This window comes from Oncorhynchus nerka, linkage group LG2 (genome assembly GCF_034236695.1).
Source record: "Oncorhynchus nerka isolate Pitt River linkage group LG2, Oner_Uvic_2.0, whole genome shotgun sequence".
NCBI classification, from domain to species: Eukaryota; Metazoa; Chordata; class Actinopteri; order Salmoniformes; family Salmonidae; genus Oncorhynchus; species Oncorhynchus nerka.
Window position 1 is genome coordinate 12506363 of NC_088397.1, and position 22890 is coordinate 12529252.

The window sequence follows — 22890 nt, forward strand, 5'->3', positions numbered from 1 at the left end:
GACTAGGCATCCCCTTTCCCTTTCTGTGAGTCTCACTGCATAATATAGTGCTGACTTACAGAAACACAGGCTGGGCTGGGTCAGGTTAGAGTTGAGTTGAAGCTTGGGAGCAGACGTTTATAGCCACTATCAACGCATGGTCAATATGTTGACAATGGAACTCACCGGGGCTTCATAATGGAAGACTTACACAGAGAGCAGTGCAGGTCAATATGATGACAATGGAACTCACCGGGGCTTCATAATGGAAGACTTACACAGAGAGCAGTGCAGGTCAATATGTTGACAATGGAACTCACCGGGGCTTCATAATGGAAGACTTACACAGAGAGCAGTGCAGGTCAATATGATGACAATGGAACTCACCGGGGCTTCATAATGGAAGACTTACACAGAGAGCAGTGCAGGTCATTATGATGACAATGGAACTCACCGGGGCTTCATAATGGAAGACTTACACAGAGAGCAGTGCAGGTCAATATGTTGACAATGGAACTCACCGGGGCTTCATAATGGAAGACTTACACAGAGAGCAGTGCAGGTCAATATGTTGACAATGGAACTCACCGGGGCTTCATAATGGAAGACTTACACAGAGAGCAGTGCAGGTCAATATGTTGACAATGGAACTCACCGGGGCTTCATAATGGAAGACTTACACAGAGAGCAGTGCAGGTCATTATGATGACAATGGAACTCACCGGGCTTCATAATGGAAGACTTACACAGAGCAGTGCAGGTCAATATGATGACAATGGAACTCACCGGGGCTTCATAATGGAAGACTTACACAGAGAGCAGTGCAGGTCAATATGATGACAATGGAACTCACCGGGGCTTCATAATGGAAGACTTACACAGAGAGCAGTGCAGGTCAATATGATGACAATGGAACTCACCGGGGCTTCATAATGGAAGACTTACACAGAGAGCAGTGCAGGTCAATATGTTGACAATGGAACTCACCGGGGCTTCATAATGGAAGACTTACACAGAGAGCAGTGCAGGTCAATATGATGACAATGGAACTCACCGGGGCTTCATAATGGAAGACTTACACAGAGAGCAGTGCAGGTCAATATGATGACAATGGAACTCAACGGGGCTTCATAATGGAAGACTTACACAGAGAGCAGTGCAGGTCAATATGATGACAATGGAACTCACCGGGGCTTCATAATGGAAGACTTACACAGAGAGCAGTGCAGGTCAATATGTTGACAATGGAACTCACCGGGGCTTCATAATGGAAGACTTACACAGAGAGCAGTGCAGGTCAATATGATGACAATGGAACTCACCGGGGCTTCATAATGGAAGACTTACACAGAGAGCAGTGCAGGTCAATATGATGACAATGGAACTCACCGGGGCTTCATAATGGAAGACTTACACAGAGAGCAGTGCAGGTCAATATGTTGACAATGGAACTCACCGGGCTTCATAATGGAAGACTTACACAGAGAGCAGTGCAGGTCAATATGATGACAATGGAACTCACCGGGGCTTCATAATGGAAGACTTACACAGAGAGCAGTGCAGGTCAATATGATGACAATGGAACTCACCGGGGCTTCATAATGGAAGACTTACACAGAGAGCAGTGCAGGTCAATATGATGACAATGGAACTCACCGGGGCTTCATAATGGAAGACTTACACAGAGAGCAGTGCAGGTCAATATGATGACAATGGAACTCACCGGGGCTTCATAATGGAAGACTTACACAGAGAGCAGTGCAGGTCAATATGATGACAATGGAACTCACCGGGCTTCATAATGGAAGACTTACACAGAGAGCAGTGCAGGTCAATATGATGACAATGGAACTCACCGGGGCTTCATAATGGAAGACTTACACAGAGAGCAGTGCAGGTCAATATGATGACAATGGAACTCACCGGGGCTTCATAATGGAAGACTTACACAGAGAGCAGTGCAGGTCAATCCCAAATGCAGCTGGATTTATTTAGTCTTGATCTGGGAAATTGTGCTGCTGACAACTCAATGGGCATTGCTCATTTAAATCACAGGATTTGAAAACATTTATTGCATTGAACCCTATATAATAGCCCATGTTTCTTACTAAGCTTTGATATACTCTACTACATAACATTTGATTGAGTCCTCTACCTCCATTGGCCTCGGAAAGGGCCCACACAGAATCCTCCTAACAAGTTGTGTGATTAGAGAAACATTCACATGGTTGCCATGGTGTGAAAGGCAGGACATCAACTATAGTATTTATAGCAAATTATTTGAATACTTTAAAATTAAGTCGTTGATTTGGCCACATTATTTGAAAATCCTTAAATACACAGTAAATAAGTATTTAAAATACAAATACATAAATGCTGGTGCCAAGATGCTGCTTCAACCCAGCTCTAGGAGGCCACAGAGATTACAGACCAAATCCCACAATGCATTCTGAATTGGGCCTAAACATGGTGTTGCAGTATGACAATGCATCCTTACAAGCTCATATGATTACTCCCTGTAATGTGTTGTAGTCCTATGCGGACTATGACAGTAACCCACTGTAATGTGTTGTAGTCCTATGCTGACTATGACAGTAACCCACTGTAATGTGTTGTAGTCCTATGCTGACTATGAGAGTAACCCACTGTAATGTGTTGTAGTCCTATGCTGACTATGACAGTAACCCACTGTAATGTGTTGTAGTCCTATGCTGACTATGACAGTAACCCACTGTAATGTGTTGTAGTCCTATGCTGACTATGACAGTAACCCAGTGTAATGTGTTGTAGTTCTATGCTGACTATGAGAGTAACCCACTGTAATGTGTTGTAGTCCTATGCTGACTATGACAGTAACCCACTGTAATGTGTTGTAGTCATATGCTGACTATGACAGTAACCCACTGTAATGTGTTGTAGTCCTATGCTGACTATGAGAGTAACCCACTGTAATGTGTTGTAGTCCTATGCTGACTATGAGAGTAACCCACTGTAATGTGTTGTAGTTCTATGCTGACTATGACAGTAACCCACTGTAATGTGTTGTAGTCCTATGCTGACTATGAGAGTAACCCACTATAATGTGTTGTAGTCCTATGCTGACTATGAGAGTAACCCACTGTAATGTGTTGTAGTCCTATGCTGACTATGACAGTAACCCACTGTAATGTGTTGTAGTCCTATGCTGACTGACAGTAACCCACTGTAATGTGTTGTAGTCCTATGCTGACTATGAGAGTAACCCACTGTAATGTGTTGTAGTTCTATGCTGACTATGACAGTAACCCACTGTAATGTGTTGTAGTCCTATGCTGACTATGAGAGTAACCCACTATAATGTGTTGTAGTCCTATGCTGACTATGAGAGTAACCCACTGTAATGTGTTGTAGTCCTATGCTGACTATGACAGTAACCCACTGTAATGTGTTGTAGTCCTATGCTGACTGACAGTAACCCACTGTAATGTGTTGTAGTCCTATGCTGACTATGAGAGTAACCCACTGTAATGTGTTGTAGTCCTATGCTGACTATGACAGTAACCCACTGTAATGTGTTGTAGTCCTATGCTGACTATGACAGTAACCCAATCTAATGTGTTGTAGTCCTATGCTGACTATGACAGTAACCCACTGTAATGTGTTGTAGTCCTATGCTGACTATGACAGTAACCCACTGTAATGTGTTGTAGTCCTATGCTGACTATGAGAGTAACCCACTGTAATGTGTTGTAGTCCTATGCTGACTATGACAGTAACCCACTGTAATGTGTTGTAGTCCTATGCTGACTATGAGAGTAACCCACTGTAATGTGTTGTAGTCCTATGCTGACTATGACAGTAACCCACTGTAATGTGTTGTAGTCCTATGCTGACTATGACAGTAACCCACTGTAATGTGTTGTAGTCCTATGCTGACTATGAGAGTAACCCACTGTAATGTGTTGTAGTCCTATGCTGACTATGACAGTAACCCACTGTAATGTGTTGTAGTCCTATGCTGACTATGAGAGTAACCCACTGTAATGTGTTGTAGTCCTATGCTGACTATGACAGTAACCCACTGTAATGTGTTGTAGTCCTATGCTGACTATGACAGTAACCCACTGTAATGTGTTGTAGTCCTATGCTGACTATGACAGTAACCCACTGTAATGTGTTGTAGTCCTATGCTGACTATGACAGTAACTCACTAATGTGTTGTAGTTCTATGCTGACTATGAGAGTAACCCACTGTAATGTGTTGTAGTCCTATGCTGACTATGAGAGTAACCCACTGTAATGTGTTGTAGTCCTATGCTGACTATGACAGTAACCCACTGTAATGTGTTGTAGTCCTATGCTGACTATGAGAGTAACCCACTGTAATGTGTTGTAGTCCTATGCTGACTATGACAGTAACCCACTGTAATGTGTTGTAGTCCTATGCTGACTATGACAGTAACCCACTGTAATGTGTTGTAGTCCTATGCTGACTATGACAGTAACCCACTGTAATGTGTTGTAGTCCTATGCTGACTATGACAGTAACCCACTGTAATGTGTTGTAGTCCTATGCTGACTATGACAGTAACCCAGTGTAATGTGTTGTAGTTCTATGCTGACTATGAGAGTAACCCACTGTAATGTGTTGTAGTCCTATGCTGACTATGACAGTAACCCACTGTAATGTGTTGTAGTCCTATGCTGACTATGACAGTAACCCACTGTAATGTGTTGTAGTCCTATGCTAACTATGAGAGTAACCCACTGTAATGTGTTGTAGTCCTATGCTGACTATGACAGTAACCCACTGTAATGTGTTGTAGTCCTATGCTGACTATGAGAGTAACCCACTGTAATGTGTTGTAGTCCTATGCTGACTGACAGTAACCCACTGTAATGTGTTGTAGTCCTATGCTGACTATGAGAGTAACCCACTGTAATGTGTTGTAGTCCTATGCTGACTATGACAGTAACCCACTGTAATGTGTTGTAGTCCTATGCTGACTATGACAGTAACCCAGTGTAATGTGTTGTAGTTCTATGCTGACTATGACAGTAACCCACTGTAATGTGTTGTAGTCCTATGCTGACTATGACAGTAACCCACTGTAATGTGTTGTAGTTCTATGCTGACTATGACAGTAACCCACTGTAATGTGTTGTAGTCCTATGCTGACTATGACAGTAACCCACTGTAATGTGTTGTAGTCCTATGCTGACTATGACAGTAACCCACTGTAATGTGTTGTAGTCCTATGCTGACTATGACAGTAACCCACTGTAATGTGTTGTAGTCCTATGCTAACTATGAGAGTAACCCACTGTAATGTGTTGTAGTCCTATGCTGACTATGACAGTAACCCACTGTAATGTGTTGTAGTCCTATGCTGACTATGACAGTAACCCACTGTAATGTGTTGTAGTCCTATGCTGACTATGACAGTAACCCACTGTAATGTGTTGTAGTCCTATGCTGACTATGACAGTAACCCAGTGTAATGTGTTGTAGTTCTATGCTGACTATGAGAGTAACCCACTGTAATGTGTTGTAGTCCTATGCTGACTATGACAGTAACCCACTGTAATGTGTTGTAGTCCTATGCTGACTATGACAGTAACCCACTGTAATGTGTTGTAGTCCTATGCTAACTATGAGAGTAACCCACTGTAATGTGTTGTAGTCCTATGCTGACTATGACAGTAACCCACTGTAATGTGTTGTAGTCCTATGCTGACTATGAGAGTAACCCACTGTAATGTGTTGTAGTCCTATGCTGACTGACAGTAACCCACTGTAATGTGTTGTAGTCCTATGCTGACTATGAGAGTAACCCACTGTAATGTGTTGTAGTCCTATGCTGACTATGAAAGTAACCCACTGTAATGTGTTGTTGTCCTATGCTGACTATGACAGTAACCCACTGTAATGTGTTGTAGTCCTATGCTGACTATGACAGTAACCCAGTGTAATGTGTTGTAGTTCTATGCTGACTATGAGAGTAACCCACTGTAATGTGTTGTAGTCCTATGCTGACTATGACAGTAACCCACTGTAATGTGTTGTAGTCCTATGCTGACTATGACAGTAACCCACTGTAATGTGTTGTAGTCCTATGCTAACTATGAGAGTAACCCACTGTAATGTGTTGTAGTCCTATGCTGACTATGACAGTAACCCACTGTAATGTGTTGTAGTCCTATGCTGACTATGAGAGTAACCCACTGTAATGTGTTGTAGTCCTATGCTGACTGACAGTAACCCACTGTAATGTGTTGTAGTCCTATGCTGACTATGAGAGTAACCCACTGTAATGTGTTGTAGTCCTATGCTGACTATGACAGTAACCCACTGTAATGTGTTGTAGTCCTATGCTGACTATGACAGTAACCCACTGTAATGTGTTGTAGTCCTATGCTGACTATGACAGTAACCCACTGTAATGTGTTGTAGTCCTATGCTGACTATGACAGTAACCCACTGTAATGTGTTGTAGTCCTATGCTGACTATGAGAGTAACCCACTGTAATGTGTTGTAGTCCTATGCTGACTATGAGAGTAACCCACTGTAATGTGTTGTAGTCCTATGCTGACTATGACAGTAACCCACTGTAATGTGTTGTAGTCCTATGCTGACTATGACAGTAACCCACTGTAATGTGTTGTAGTCCTATGCTGACTATGACAGTAACCCACTGTAATGTGTTGTAGTCCTATGCTGACTATGACAGTAACTCACTAATGTGTTGTAGTTCTATGCTGACTATGACAGTAACCCACTGTAATGTGTTGTAGTCCTATGCTGACTATGACAGTAACCCACTGTAATGTGTTGTAGTCCTATGCTGACTATGACAGTAACCCACTGTAATGTGTTGTAGTCCTATGCTGACTATGACAGTAACCCACTGTAATGTGTTGTAGTCCTATGCTGACTGACAGTAACCCACTGTAATGTGTTGTAGTCCTATGCTGACTATGAGAGTAACCCACTGTAATGTGTTGTAGTCCTATGCTGACTATGACAGTAACCCACTGTAATGTGTTGTAGTCCTATGCTGACTATGACAGTAACCCAGTGTAATGTGTTGTAGTCCTATGCTGACTATGAGAGTAACCCACTGTAATGTGTTGTAGTCCTATGCTGACTATGACAGTAACCCACTGTAATGTGTTGTAGTCCTATGCTGACTATGACAGTAACCCACTGTAATGTGTTGTAGTCCTATGCTGACTATGACAGTAACCCACTGTAATGTGTTGTAGTCCTATGCTGACTGACAGTAACCCACTGTAATGTGTTGTAGTCCTATGCTGACTATGACAGTAACCCACTGTAATGTGTTGTAGTCCTATGCTGACTGACAGTAACCCACTGTAATGTGTTGTAGTCCTATGCTGACTATGACAGTAACCCACTGTAATGTGTTGTAGTCCTATGCTGACTATGAGAGTAACCCACTGTAATGTGTTGTAGTCCTATGCTGACTATGACAGTAACCCACTGTAATGTGTTGTAGTCCTATGCTGACTGACAGTAACCCACTGTAATGTGTTGTAGTCCTATGCTGACTATGACAGTAACCCACTGTAATGTGTTGTAGTCCTATGCTGACTGACAGTAACCCACTGTAATGTGTTGTAGTCCTATGCTGACTATGACAGTAACCCACTGTAATGTGTTGTAGTCCTATGCTGACTATGACAGTAACCCACTGTAATGTGTTGTAGTCCTATGCTGACTATGAGAGTAACCCACTGTAATGTGTTGTAGTCCTATGCTGACTGACAGTAACCCACTGTAATGTGTTGTAGTCCTATGCTGACTATGAGAGTAACCCACTGTAATGTGTTGTAGTCCTATGCTGACTATGACAGTAACCCACTGTAATGTGTTGTAGTCCTATGCTGACTATGACAGTAACCCACTGTAATGTGTTGTAGTCCTATGCTGACTATGACAGTAACCCACTGTAATGTGTTGTAGTCCTATGCTGACTATGACAGTAACCCACTGTAATGTGTTGTAGTCCTATGCTGACTGACAGTAACCCACTGTAATGTGTTGTAGTCCTATGCTGACTATGACAGTAACCCACTGTAATGTGTTGTAGTCCTATGCTGACTATGAGAGTAACCCACTGTAATGTGTTGTAGTCCTATGCTGACTATGACAGTAACCCACTGTAATGTGTTGTAGTCCTATGCTGACTGACAGTAACCCACTGTAATGTGTTGTAGTCCTATGCTGACTATGACAGTAACCCACTGTAATGTGTTGTAGTCCTATGCTGACTATGACAGTAACCCACTGTAATGTGTTGTAGTCCTATGCTGACTGACAGTAACCCACTGTAATGTGTTGTAGTCCTATGCTGACTATGACAGTAACTCACTAATGTGTTGTAGTTCTATGCTGACTATGAGAGTAACCCACTGTAATGTGTTGTAGTCCTATGCTGACTATGACAGTAACCCACTGTAATGTGTTGTAGTCCTATGCTGACTATGACAGTAACCCACTGTAATGTGTTGTAGTCCTATGCTGACTATGACAGTAACCCACTGTAATGTGTTGTAGTCCTATGCTGACTGACAGTAACCCACTGTAATGTGTTGTAGTCCTATGCTGACTATGACAGTAACCCACTGTAATGTGTTGTAGTCCTATGCTGACTATGAGAGTAACCCACTGTAATGTGTTGTAGTCCTATGCTGACTATGACAGTAACCCACTGTAATGTGTTGTAGTCCTATGCTGACTGACAGTAACCCACTGTAATGTGTTGTAGTCCTATGCTGACTATGACAGTAACCCACTGTAATGTGTTGTAGTCCTATGCTGACTGACAGTAACCCACTGTAATGTGTTGTAGTCCTATGCTGACTATGACAGTAACCCACTGTAATGTGTTGTAGTCCTATGCTGACTATGACAGTAACCCACTGTAATGTGTTGTAGTCCTATGCTGACTATGAGAGTAACCCACTGTAATGTGTTGTAGTCCTATGCTGACTGACAGTAACCCACTGTAATGTGTTGTAGTCCTATGCTGACTATGAGAGTAACCCACTGTAATGTGTTGTAGTCCTATGCTGACTATGACAGTAACCCACTGTAATGTGTTGTAGTCCTATGCTGACTGACAGTAACCCACTGTAATGTGTTGTAGTCCTATGCTGACTATGACAGTAACCCACTGTAATGTGTTGTAGTCCTATGCTGACTATGACAGTAACCCACTGTAATGTGTTGTAGTCCTATGCTGACTGACAGTAACCCACTGTAATGTGTTGTAGTCCTATGCTGACTATGACAGTAACCCACTGTAATGTGTTGTAGTCCTATGCTGACTATGAGAGTAACCCACTGTAATGTGTTGTAGTCCTATGCTGACTATGACAGTAACCCACTGTAATGTGTTGTAGTCCTATGCTGACTGACAGTAACCCACTGTAATGTGTTGTAGTCCTATGCTGACTATGACAGTAACCCACTGTAATGTGTTGTAGTCCTATGCTGACTATGACAGTAACCCACTGTAATGTGTTGTAGTCCTATGCTGACTGACAGTAACCCACTGTAATGTGTTGTAGTCCTATGCTGACTATGACAGTAACTCACTAATGTGTTGTAGTTCTATGCTGACTATGAGAGTAACCCACTGTAATGTGTTGTAGTCCTATGCTGACTATGACAGTAACCCACTGTAATGTGTTGTAGTCCTATGCTGACTATGACAGTAACCCACTGTAATGTGTTGTAGTCCTATGCTGACTATGACAGTAACCCACTGTAATGTGTTGTAGTCCTATGCTGACTGACAGTAACACACTGTAATGTGTTGTAGTCCTATGCTGACTATGAGAGTAACCCACTGTAATGTGTTGTAGTCCTATGCTGACTATGACAGTAACCCACTGTAATGTGTTGTAGTCCTATGCTGACTATGACAGTAACCCACTGTAATGTGTTGTAGTCCTATGCTGACTATGAGAGTAACCCACTGTAATGTGTTGTAGTCCTATGCTGACTATGACAGTAACCCACTGTAATGTGTTGTAGTCCTATGCTGACTATGACAGTAACCCACTGTAATGTGTTGTAGTCCTATGCTGACTATGACAGTAACCCACTGTAATGTGTTGTAGTCCTATGCTGACTGACAGTAACCCACTGTAATGTGTTGTAGTCCTATGCTGACTATGACAGTAACCCACTGTAATGTGTTGTAGTCCTATGCTGACTGACAGTAACCCACTGTAATGTGTTGTAGTCCTATGCTGACTATGACAGTAACCCACTGTAATGTGTTGTAGTCCTATGCTGACTATGACAGTAACCCACTGTAATGTGTTGTAGTCCTATGCTGACTGACAGTAACCCACTGTAATGTGTTGTAGTCCTATGCTGACTATGACAGTAACCCACTGTAATGTGTTGTAGTCCTATGCTGACTATGACAGTAACCCACTGTAATGTGTTGTAGTCCTATGCTGACTATGAGAGTAACCCACTATAATGTGTTGTAGTCCTATGCTGACTATGAGAGTAACCCACTGTAATGTGTTGTAGTCCTATGCTGACTATGACAGTAACCCACTGTAATGTGTTGTAGTCCTATGCTGACTATGAGAGTAACCCACTGTAATGTGTTGTAGTCCTATGCTGACTATGACAGTAACCCACTGTAATGTGTTGTAGTCCTATGCTGACTATGACAGTAACCCACTGTAATGTGTTGTAGTCCTATGCTGACTATGACAGTAACTCACTAATGTGTTGTAGTTCTATGCTGACTATGAGAGTAACCCACTGTAATGTGTTGTAGTCCTATGCTGACTATGACAGTAACCCACTGTAATGTGTTGTAGTCCTATGCTGACTATGACAGTAACCCACTGTAATGTGTTGTAGTCCTATGCTGACTATGACAGTAACCCACTGTAATGTGTTGTAGTCCTATGCTGACTGACAGTAACACACTGTAATGTGTTGTAGTCCTATGCTGACTATGAGAGTAACCCACTGTAATGTGTTGTAGTCCTATGCTGACTATGACAGTAACCCACTGTAATGTGTTGTAGTCCTATGCTGACTATGACAGTAACCCAGTGTAATGTGTTGTAGTCCTATGCTGACTATGAGAGTAACCCACTGTAATGTGTTGTAGTCCTATGCTGACTATGACAGTAACCCACTGTAATGTGTTGTAGTCCTATGCTGACTATGACAGTAACCCACTGTAATGTGTTGTAGTCCTATGCTGACTATGACAGTAACCCACTGTAATGTGTTGTAGTCCTATGCTGACTGACAGTAACCCACTGTAATGTGTTGTAGTCCTATGCTGACTATGACAGTAACCCACTGTAATGTGTTGTAGTCCTATGCTGACTGACAGTAACCCACTGTAATGTGTTGTAGTCCTATGCTGACTATGACAGTAACCCACTGTAATGTGTTGTAGTCCTATGCTGACTGACAGTAACCCACTGTAATGTGTTGTAGTCCTATGCTGACTATGACAGTAACCCACTGTAATGTGTTGTAGTCCTATGCTGACTATGACAGTAACCCACTGTAATGTGTTGTAGTCCTATGCTGACTATGAGAGTAACCCACTGTAATGTGTTGTAGTCCTATGCTGACTATGACAGTAACCCACTGTAATGTGTTGTAGTCCTATGCTGACTGACAGTAACCCACTGTAATGTGTTGTAGTCCTATGCTGACTATGACAGTAACCCACTGTAATGTGTTGTAGTCCTATGCTGACTATGACAGTAACCCACTGTAATGTGTTGTAGTCCTATGCTGACTGACAGTAACCCACTGTAATGTGTTGTAGTCCTATGCTGACTATGACAGTAACCCACTGTAATGTGTTGTAGTCCTATGCTGACTATGACAGTAACCCACTGTAATGTGTTGTAGTCCTATGCTGACTATGAGAGTAACCCACTATAATGTGTTGTAGTCCTATGCTGACTATGAGAGTAACCCACTGTAATGTGTTGTAGTCCTATGCTGACTATGACAGTAACCCACTGTAATGTGTTGTAGTCCTATGCTGACTATGAGAGTAACCCACTGTAATGTGTTGTAGTCCTATGCTGACTATGACAGTAACCCACTGTAATGTGTTGTAGTCCTATGCTGACTATGACAGTAACCCACTGTAATGTGTTGTAGTCCTATGCTGACTATGACAGTAACCCACTGTAATGTGTTGTAGTCCTATGCTGACTATGACAGTAACCCACTGTAATGTGTTGTAGTCCTATGCTGACTATGAGAGTAACCCACTGTAATGTGTTGTAGTCCTATGCTGACTATGACAGTAACCCACTGTAATGTGTTGTAGTCCTATGCTGACTATGAGAGTAACCCACTGTAATGTGTTGTAGTCCTATGCTGACTATGACAGTAACCCACTGTAATGTGTTGTAGTCCTATGCTGACTATGACAGTAACCCACTGTAATGTGTTGTAGTCCTATGCTGACTATGAGAGTAACCCACTGTAATGTGTTGTAGTCCTATGCTGACTATGACAGTAACCCACTGTAATGTGTTGTAGTCCTATGCTGACTATGAGAGTAACCCACTGTAATGTGTTGTAGTCCTATGCTGACTATGACAGTAACCCACTGTAATGTGTTGTAGTCCTATGCTGACTATGACAGTAACCCACTGTAATGTGTTGTAGTCCTATGCTGACTATGACAGTAACCCACTGTAATGTGTTGTAGTCCTATGCTGACTATGACAGTAACTCACTAATGTGTTGTAGTTCTATGCTGACTATGAGAGTAACCCACTGTAATGTGTTGTAGTCCTATGCTGACTATGAGAGTAACCCACTGTAATGTGTTGTAGTCCTATGCTGACTATGACAGTAACCCACTGTAATGTGTTGTAGTCCTATGCTGACTATGACAGTAACCCACTGTAATGTGTTGTAGTCCTATGCTGACTATGAGAGTAACCCACTGTAATGTGTTGTAGTCCTATGCTGACTATGACAGTAACCCACTGTAATGTGTTGTAGTCCTATGCTGACTATGACAGTAACCCACTGTAATGTGTTGTAGTCCTATGCTGACTATGACAGTAACCCAGTGTAATGTGTTGTAGTTCTATGCTGACTATGAGAGTAACCCACTGTAATGTGTTGTAGTCCTATGCTGACTATGACAGTAACCCACTGTAATGTGTTGTAGTCCTATGCTGACTATGACAGTAACCCACTGTAATGTGTTGTAGTCCTATGCTAACTATGACAGTAACCCACTGTAATGTGTTGTAGTCCTATGCTGACTATGACAGTAACCCACTGTAATGTGTTGTAGTCCTATGCTGACTATGAGAGTAACCCACTGTAATGTGTTGTAGTCCTATGCTGACTGACAGTAACCCACTGTAATGTGTTGTAGTCCTATGCTGACTATGAGAGTAACCCACTGTAATGTGTTGTAGTCCTATGCTGACTATGACAGTAACCCACTGTAATGTGTTGTAGTCCTATGCTGACTATGACAGTAACCCACTGTAATGTGTTGTAGTCCTATGCTGACTATGACAGTAACCCAGTGTAATGTGTTGTAGTTCTATGCTGACTATGACAGTAACCCACTGTAATGTGTTGTAGTCCTATGCTGACTATGACAGTAACCCACTGTAATGTGTTGTAGTTCTATGCTGACTATGACAGTAACCCACTGTAATGTGTTGTAGTCCTATGCTGACTATGACAGTAACCCACTGTAATGTGTTGTAGTCCTATGCTGACTATGACAGTAACCCACTGTAATGTGTTGTAGTCCTATGCTGACTATGACAGTAACCCACTGTAATGTGTTGTAGTCCTATGCTAACTATGAGAGTAACCCACTGTAATGTGTTGTAGTCCTATGCTGACTATGACAGTAACCCACTGTAATGTGTTGTAGTCCTATGCTGACTATGACAGTAACCCACTGTAATGTGTTGTAGTCCTATGCTGACTATGACAGTAACCCACTGTAATGTGTTGTAGTCCTATGCTGACTATGACAGTAACCCACTGTAATGTGTTGTAGTCCTATGCTGACTATGAGAGTAACCCACTGTAATGTGTTGTAGTCCTATGCTGACTGACAGTAACCCACTGTAATGTGTTGTAGTCCTATGCTGACTATGAGAGTAACCCACTGTAATGTGTTGTAGTCCTATGCTAACTATGAGAGTAACCCACTGTAATGTGTTGTAGTCCTATGCTGACTATGACAGTAACCCACTGTAATGTGTTGTAGTCCTATGCTGACTATGACAGTAACCCACTGTAATGTGTTGTAGTCCTATGCTGACTATGACAGTAACCCACTGTAATGTGTTGTAGTCCTATGCTAACTATGAGAGTAACCCACTGTAATGTGTTGTAGTCCTATGCTGACTATGACAGTAACCCACTGTAATGTGTTGTAGTCCTATGCTGACTATGACAGTAACCCACTGTAATGTGTTGTAGTCCTCTGCTGACTGACAGTAACCCACTGTAATGTGTTGTAGTCCTATGCTGACTATGAGAGTAACCCACTGTAATGTGTTGTAGTCCTATGCTGACTATGACAGTAACCCACTGTAATGTGTTGTAGTCCTATGCTGACTATGAGAGTAACCCACTGTAATGTGTTGTAGTCCTATGCTGACTATGACAGTAACCCACTGTAATGTGTTGTAGTCCTATGCTGACTATGACAGTAACCCACTGTAATGTGTTGTAGTCCTATGCTGACTATGACAGTAACCCACTGTAATGTGTTGTAGTCCTATGCTGACTATGACAGTAACTCACTAATGTGTTGTAGTTCTATGCTGACTATGAGAGTAACCCACTGTAATGTGTTGTAGTCCTATGCTGACTATGACAGTAACCCACTGTAATGTGTTGTAGTCCTATGCTGACTATGACAGTAACCCACTGTAATGTGTTGTAGTCCTATGCTGACTATGACAGTAACCCACTGTAATGTGTTGTAGTCCTATGCTGACTGACAGTAACCCACTGTAATGTGTTGTAGTCCTATGCTGACTATGAGAGTAACCCACTGTAATGTGTTGTAGTCCTATGCTGACTATGACAGTAACCCACTGTAATGTGTTGTAGTCCTATGCTGACTATGAGAGTAACCCACTGTAATGTGTTGTAGTCCTATGCTAACTATGAGAGTAACCCACTGTAATGTGTTGTAGTCCTATGCTGACTATGACAGTAACCCACTGTAATGTGTTGTAGTCCTATGCTGACTATGACAGTAACCCACTGTAATGTGTTGTAGTGCTATGCTGACTATGACAGTAACCCACTGTAATGTGTTGTAGTCCTATGCTGACTGACAGTAACCCACTGTAATGTGTTGTAGTCCTATGCTGACTATGACAGTAACCCACTGTAATATGTTGTAGTCCTATGCTGACTGACAGTAACCCACTGTAATGTGTTGTAGTCCTATGCTGACTATGACAGTAACCCACTGTAATGTGTTGTAGTCCTATGCTGACTGACAGTAACCCACTGTAATGTGTTGTAGTCCTATGCTGACTATGACAGTAACCCACTGTAATGTGTTGTAGTCCTATGCTGACTATGACAGTAACCCACTGTAATGTGTTGTAGTCCTATGCTGACTATGAGAGTAACCCACTGTAATGTGTTGTAGTCCTATGCTGACTATGACAGTAACTCACTAATGTGTTGTAGTTCTATGCTGACTATGAGAGTAACCCACTGTAATGTGTTGTAGTCCTATGCTGACTATGACAGTAACCCACTGTAATGTGTTGTAGTCCTATGCTGACTATGACAGTAACCCACTGTAATGTGTTGTAGTCCTATGCTGACTATGACAGTAACCCACTGTAATGTGTTGTAGTCCTATGCTGACTGACAGTAACCCACTGTAATGTGTTGTAGTCCTATGCTGACTATGAGAGTAACCCACTGTAATGTGTTGTAGTCCTATGCTGACTATGACAGTAACCCACTGTAATGTGTTGTAGTCCTATGCTGACTATGAGAGTAACCCACTGTAATGTGTTGTAGTCCTATGCTAACTATGAGAGTAACCCACTGTAATGTGTTGTAGTCCTATGCTGACTATGACAGTAACCCACTGTAATGTGTTGTAGTCCTATGCTGACTATGACAGTAACCCACTGTAATGTGTTGTAGTCCTATGCTGACTATGAGAGTAACCCACTGTAATGTGTTGTAGTCCTATGCTGACTATGACAGTAACTCACTAATGTGTTGTAGTTCTATGCTGACTATGAGAGTAACCCACTGTAATGTGTTGTAGTCCTATGCTGACTATGACAGTAACCCACTGTAATGTGTTGTAGTCCTATGCTGACTATGACAGTAACCCACTGTAATGTGTTGTAGTCCTATGCTGACTATGACAGTAACCCACTGTAATGTGTTGTAGTCCTATGCTGACTGACAGTAACCCACTGTAATGTGTTGTAGTCCTATGCTGACTATGAGAGTAACCCACTGTAATGTGTTGTAGTCCTATGCTGACTATGACAGTAACCCACTGTAATGTGTTGTAGTCCTATGCTGACTATGAGAGTAACCCACTGTAATGTGTTGTAGTCCTATGCTAACTATGAGAGTAACCCACTGTAATGTGTTGTAGTCCTATGCTGACTATGACAGTAACCCACTGTAATGTGTTGTAGTCCTATGCTGACTATGACAGTAACCCACTGTAATGTGTTGTAGTGCTATGCTGACTATGACAGTAACCCACTGTAATGTGTTGTAGTCCTATGCTGACTGACAGTAACCCACTGTAATGTGTTGTAGTCCTATGCTGACTATGACAGTAACCCACTGTAATATGTTGTAGTCCTATGCTGACTGACAGTAACCCACTGTAATGTGTTGTAGTCCTATGCTGACTATGACAGTAACCCACTGTAATGTGTTGTAGTCCTATGCTGACTGACAGTAACCCACTGTAATGTGTTGTAGTCCTATGCTGACTATGACAGTAACCCACTGTAATGTGTTGTAGTCCTATGCTGACTATGACAGTAACCCACTGTAATGTGTTGTAGTCCTATGCTGACTATGAGAGTAACCCACTGTAATGTGTTGTAGTCCTATGCTGACTATGACAGTAACCCACTGTAATGTGTTGTAGTCCTATGCTGACTGACAGTAACCCACTGTAATGTGTTGTAGTCCTATGCTGACTATGACAGTAACCCAGTGTAATGTGTTGTAGTCCTATGCTGACTATGACAGTAACCCACTGTAATGTGTTGTAGTCCTATGCTGACTATGAGAGTAACCCGCTGCTGAGACAGGGGATAGAGTTCTGCGTCAGACAGTTCTACATCCTGCACCGTAAACCCTTCATCCTCCAGCTGTTTGCCAGCGTGGCCCCACTGCTGGAGTTCACAGTAAGTGTGTTTGCATAAGCACCTCTCTGATTCAACTGTGCAACTGACTAGGTCTCCCCTTATGAGCGTATCTGCATCTGCGTGTGTTGTTTAACCATGTGACTGTCTCCCTCCCAGACGTGCACCAGTACAGGCCTGTCTAAGGGGGTGTCTGCTCAGTGCCTGTTTGACCTGCTGGTCTCTCTGGAGGGAGAGACGCATGATACCCTGGATGCCCTGGAGCTGGTCAAGGCTGAAAAACCCCTACGATCCCTGGGTAACACCACCACCTCAACCCCCCTGGGTCCCATCACTCAGGACTATTATATCATTAGAGGTTGTGTCTGACATGGCACCCTGTTTAATATCCTGTATGCCATTTATCAGACGCTTCTATCCAAAACGACTTACGGTCACGCATACATTGTACGTACAGATGGTTCCAGGATTCGAACCCACCATCCTAGCGCTGCAAGCACCATGCTGTCCCAACTGACCTACAGAGGACCATTTTCCCTATACTGTTCTACCTTTGACTAGCCCACATCGTTTTGCTGGTGTGGATTCCCATTGTTTTAAGAGAGGAGTTGTTTTAATGACAGCGTGAGCTGATCAGGAGAAAATAAATAAATAGTTAATAGACTCTTACTAAGGCCTGGAGTTTCTCATTGTCAGGATTCTCCTAGTTAATAGACTCTTACTAAGACCTGGAGTTTCTCATTGTCAGGATTCTCCTAGTTAATAGACTCTTACTAAAGCCTGGAGTTTCTCATTGTCAGGATTCTCCTAGTTAATAGACTCTTACTAAGACCTGGAGTTTCTCATTGTCAGGATTCTCCTAGTTAATAGACTCTTACTAAGACCTGGAGTTTCTCATTGTCAGGATTCTCCTAGTTAATAGACTCTTACTAAGGCCTGGAGTTTCTCCTTGTCAGGATTCTCCTAGTTAATAGACTCTTACTAAGGCCTGGAGTTTCTCATTGTTAGGATTCTCCTAGTTAATAGACTCTTACTAAGGCCTGGAGTTTCTCATTGTCAGGATTCTCCTAGTTAATAGACTCTTACTAAGACCTGGAGTTTCTCATTGTCAGGATTCTCCTAGTTAATAGACTCTTACTAAAGCCTGGAGTTTCTCATTGTCAGGATTCTCCTAGTTAATAGACTCTTACTAAGACCTGGAGTTTCTCATTGTCAGGATTCTCCTAGTTAATAGACTCTTACTAAGACCTGGAGTTTCTCATTGTCAGGATTCTCCTAGTTAATAGACTCTTACTAAGGCCTGGAGTTTCTCCTTGTCAGGATTCTCCTAGTTAATAGACTCTTACTAAGGCCTGGAGTTTCTCATTGTTAGGATTCTCCTAGTTAATAGACTCTTACTAAGGCCTGGAGTTTCTCATTGTCAGGATTCTCCTAGTTAATAGACTCTTACTAAGACCTGGAGTTTCTCATTGTCAGGATTCTCCTAGTTAATAGACTCTTACTAAGGCCTGGAGTTTCTCCTTGTCAGGATTCTCCTAGTTAATAGACTCTTACTAAGACCTGGAGTTTCTCATTGTCAGGATTCTCCTAGTTAATAAACTCTTACTAAGGCCTGGAGTTTCTCATTGTCAGGATTCTCCTAGTTAATATACTCTTACTAAGGCCTGGAGTTTCTCCTTGTCAGGATTCTCCTAGTTAATAGACTCTTACTAAGGCCTGGAGTTTCTCCTTGTCAGGATTCTCCTAGTTAATAGACTCTTACTAAGACCTGGAGTTTCTCATTGTCAGGATTCTCCTAGTTAATAAACTCTTACTAAGGCCTGGAGTTTCTCATTGTCAGGATTCTCCTAGTTAATAGACTCTTACTAAGGCCTGGAGTTTCTCCTTGTCAGGATTCTCCTAGTTAATAGACTCTTACTAAGGCCTGGAGTTTCTCATTGTCAGGATTCTCCTAGTTAATAGACTCTTACTAAGGCCTGGAGTTTCTCCTTGTCAGGATTCTCCTAGTTAATAGACTCTTACTAAGGCCTGGAGTTTCTCATTGTCAGGATTCTCCTAGTTAATAGACTCTTACTAAGACCTGGAGTTTCTCATTGTCAGGATTCTCCTAGTTAATAGACTCTTACTAAGGCCTGGAGTTTCTCCTTGTCAGGATTCTCCTAGTTAATAGACTCTTACTAAGACCTGGAGTTTCTCATTGTCAGGATTCTCCTAGTTAATAAACTCTTACTAAGGCCTGGAGTTTCTCATTGTCAGGATTCTCCTAGTTAATAGACTCTTACTAAGGCCTGGAGTTTCTCCTTGTCAGGATTCTCCTAGTTAATAGACTCTTACTAAGACCTGGAGTTTCTCATTGTCAGGATTCTCCTAGTTAATAGACTCTTACTAAGGCCTGGAGTTTCTCCTTGTCAGGATTCTGCTAGTTAATAGACTCTTACTAAGGCCTGGAGTTTCTCATTGTCAGGATTCTCCTAGTTAATAGACTCTTACTAAGACCTGGAGTTTCTCATTGTCAGGATTCTCCTAGTTAATAGACTCTTACTAAGGCCTGGAGTTTCTCATTGTCAGGATTCTCCTAGTTAATAGACTCTTACTAAGGCCTGGAGTTTCTCTTTGTCAGGATTCTCCTAGTTATATTAAACAATAGAACTTGACTGATAATGGTCATGTTCTTCCTATAGTATATTTTAAGCCCTGAAAGTGCTACAGCATGAATTCCAGTGGTTCCCTCTGTTTCAGACTTCTGCTATGGTAGTGAGGACCTGGCCTTCTCCATCAGTGAGTCCATCAAGCTGTGTGTGACGGTGGTGGCCTACGCCCCAGAGTCTTTCAGGAGGTGTGGTTTCACATCACTCACCGCCAACCCAGTATATCAACATTGTACAGTAGTCTTACTAAATGCTAACGCCCTCTCCTATCCGTGCGTGTTTGTGTTTATGTGTTGCGTGTGTGCACGGTATCAGCCTACAGATGCTGATGGTGCTGGAGGCCCTGGTGCCGTGTTTTCTCCAGAAGCTGAAGAGCAACACCATGACCATGGAGTCAGCCTCGGCAGCGCGGGACGAGATCGCCGCCATCGCCGCCCTGGCCACCTCCCTGCAGGCCCTGCTCTACAGCTCAGAGACCCTCACACGGTAAGACACACACACACACACAAGCCGTGTGCATCTGTTAATCAGATATGGCCCATCATGTCTTTCTAAATGTATTTTCCAAGCCCTAATTGAATGTGACATTTGTCCTTTTTCTCTGCTATCTTCCTCCCCTCCCCTCCCTCCCATCCCCACCCCTCCTATCCCCACCCCTCCCTCCTATCCCCACCCCTCCTTCCCATCCCCACCCCTCCTATCCCCTCTCAGGCCTATGACTGCCCCCCAGTTGAGTCGCTGTGACCAGGGACACAAAGGTGCAACGACCGCCAACCACGCCATGTCTGGAGGGCCCAACACCAGGTGTGGAGTAGCCTTTACACCTGCCGGATTGTGTCCAAAATGGCACCCCTAATGCACTACCTTTGGCCAGAGCTATAGGGCTGTTGTGCACTATATAGGAAAAAGGGTGTTCTTTTGGACATAGTATTGATTTATTTCACGTTCATTTTAGTCTCTTAAAGAAACTGTCCACTTGGCTGTTACTAACATACTGTTTTGTTACTTTTCCTAATTCTCTTCATAACTGTAAGACATACATATAGTGTTGTTTGTTGTCCCTGGATGCTGTTGCCGTAGTGATATCCTAAAGAAACATATGTACAGGTCATCATCACAACAGAAGAAAATACCCCAAAGACAATAGAAGATGTCCCATGTGTTTACACCACAGTTGGTACAGAGGATCATGTTTCATGGATGCTTGTTTGTGTCGTGTACTCGTGTTGCTTGGTGTCAATGTCAGTCGCCTTGTGTCCGGCATCAGGGACAACCTTCACCTGTTGGAGGAGGGCCAGGGGATGCCTCGCGAGGAGATGGACGAGCGTATCGCCCGTGAGGAGTTTCGCCGGCCCCGGGAGTCCCTCCTGAACATCTGCACTGAGTTCTACAAGCACTGCGGCCCGCGCCTCAAGATCCTGCAGAACGTGGCCGGGGAACCCCGTGTCACCGCCTTAGAGCTGCTGGACATCAAGTCCCACATGAGGTGAAGGGTTGGATTTAGTGCATAGTGTTTAAACCTGGTGGAAACTATCCTCATTCAATGCCCAATGTGCAGCACCCACCTGGGTGAAAGTGGCCACGAATGAGACACACTTTAACCGGGTATGACATCACTATTCACTCAGCTATGGTATGGACGCATACAGGGACCTGATTTGAAGAAACGTTTAGAATTGTTTGTGTGCAATTTTGTGTGTATAATCTGTATGCCTTGTGTGTGGATGAGTGCGATGTGTGTGTGTATGTAATTCCCTGACTGTGCATGCGGTTGTGCATGTCTCTATGATTGCATGTGTGTTTTTGTGTCTGATCATTTTGTGTGTTTGTGTGTGTGGTTATGTGTTTTCCCCCAGATTGGCAGAGATCGCCCACTCCCTCCTCAAGCTGGCCCCCTACGACAGCCTGACCATGGAGAGCCGAGGCCTGCGGCGCTACGTCACTGGGATGCTGCCCATCACCGATTGGTCGTCCGAGGCCGTGCGGCCCGCCCTCATCCTCATCCTGAAGCGGCTTGACCGCATGTTCAACAAGATCCACAAGATGCCTACGCTCAGGTGCGCTCGCCCACAGGCTCTGTGCTCCAGGTCTGTTGCCGCGCTGCGCGCCCTTTAACCCTTGCTCCTTCACAACCGTGTCGTACTGTGGTGTTACAGTGGAGTGAAGTACCGTACTGTGGTGTTAAAGTAGAGTGAAGTACCGTACTGTGGTGTTACAGTAGAGTGAAGTACTGTACTGTGGTGTTACAGTGGAGTGAAGTACCGTACTGTGGTGTTACAGTGGAGTGAAGTACCGTACTGTGGTGTTACAGTGGAGTGAAGTACCGTACTGTGGTGTTACAGTAGAGTGAAGTACCGTACTGTGGTGTTACAGTGGAGTGAAGTACCGTACTGTGGTGTTAAAGTAGAGTGAAGTACTGTACTTTGGTGTTACAGTGGAGTGAAGTACCGTACCGTGGTGTTACAGTGGAGTGAAGTACCATACTGTGGTGTTACAGTGGAGTGAAGTACAGTACTGTGGTGTTACAGTGGAGTGAAGTACCGTACCGTGGTGTTACAGTGGAGTGAAGTACAGTACTGTGGTGTTACAGTGGAGTGAAGTACCGTACCGTACTGTGGAGTGAAGTACCATACTGTGGTATTACAGTGGAGTGAAGTACCGTACTGTGGTGTTACAGTGGAGTGAAGGACCATACTGTGGTGTTACAGTGGAGTGAAGTACAGTACTGTGGTGTTACAGTGGAGTGAAGTACCGTACTGTGGTGTTACAGTGGAGTGAAGTACCGTACTGTGGTGTTACAGTGGAGTGAAGTACCGTACTGTGGTGTTACAGTAGAGTGAAGTACCATACTGTGGTGTTACAGTAGAG

At 43.2% G+C, this 22890-nt stretch overlaps 1 protein-coding gene across 1 annotated transcript in view; it reads left to right on the plus strand.

The window, feature by feature from the left end:
* LOC115116037 (protein unc-80 homolog) overlaps positions 1 to 22890 on the plus strand; it is a 125787-nt gene that overhangs the window by 68302 nt on the left and 34595 nt on the right. The window contains 7 exon segments of the mRNA XM_065020602.1: positions 17282 to 17416; positions 17534 to 17672; positions 20114 to 20210; positions 20338 to 20508; positions 20734 to 20826; positions 21290 to 21508; positions 21879 to 22079. Of these exon segments, the coding sequence (XP_064876674.1) occupies positions 17282 to 17416; positions 17534 to 17672; positions 20114 to 20210; positions 20338 to 20508; positions 20734 to 20826; positions 21290 to 21508; positions 21879 to 22079 (1055 nt within the window).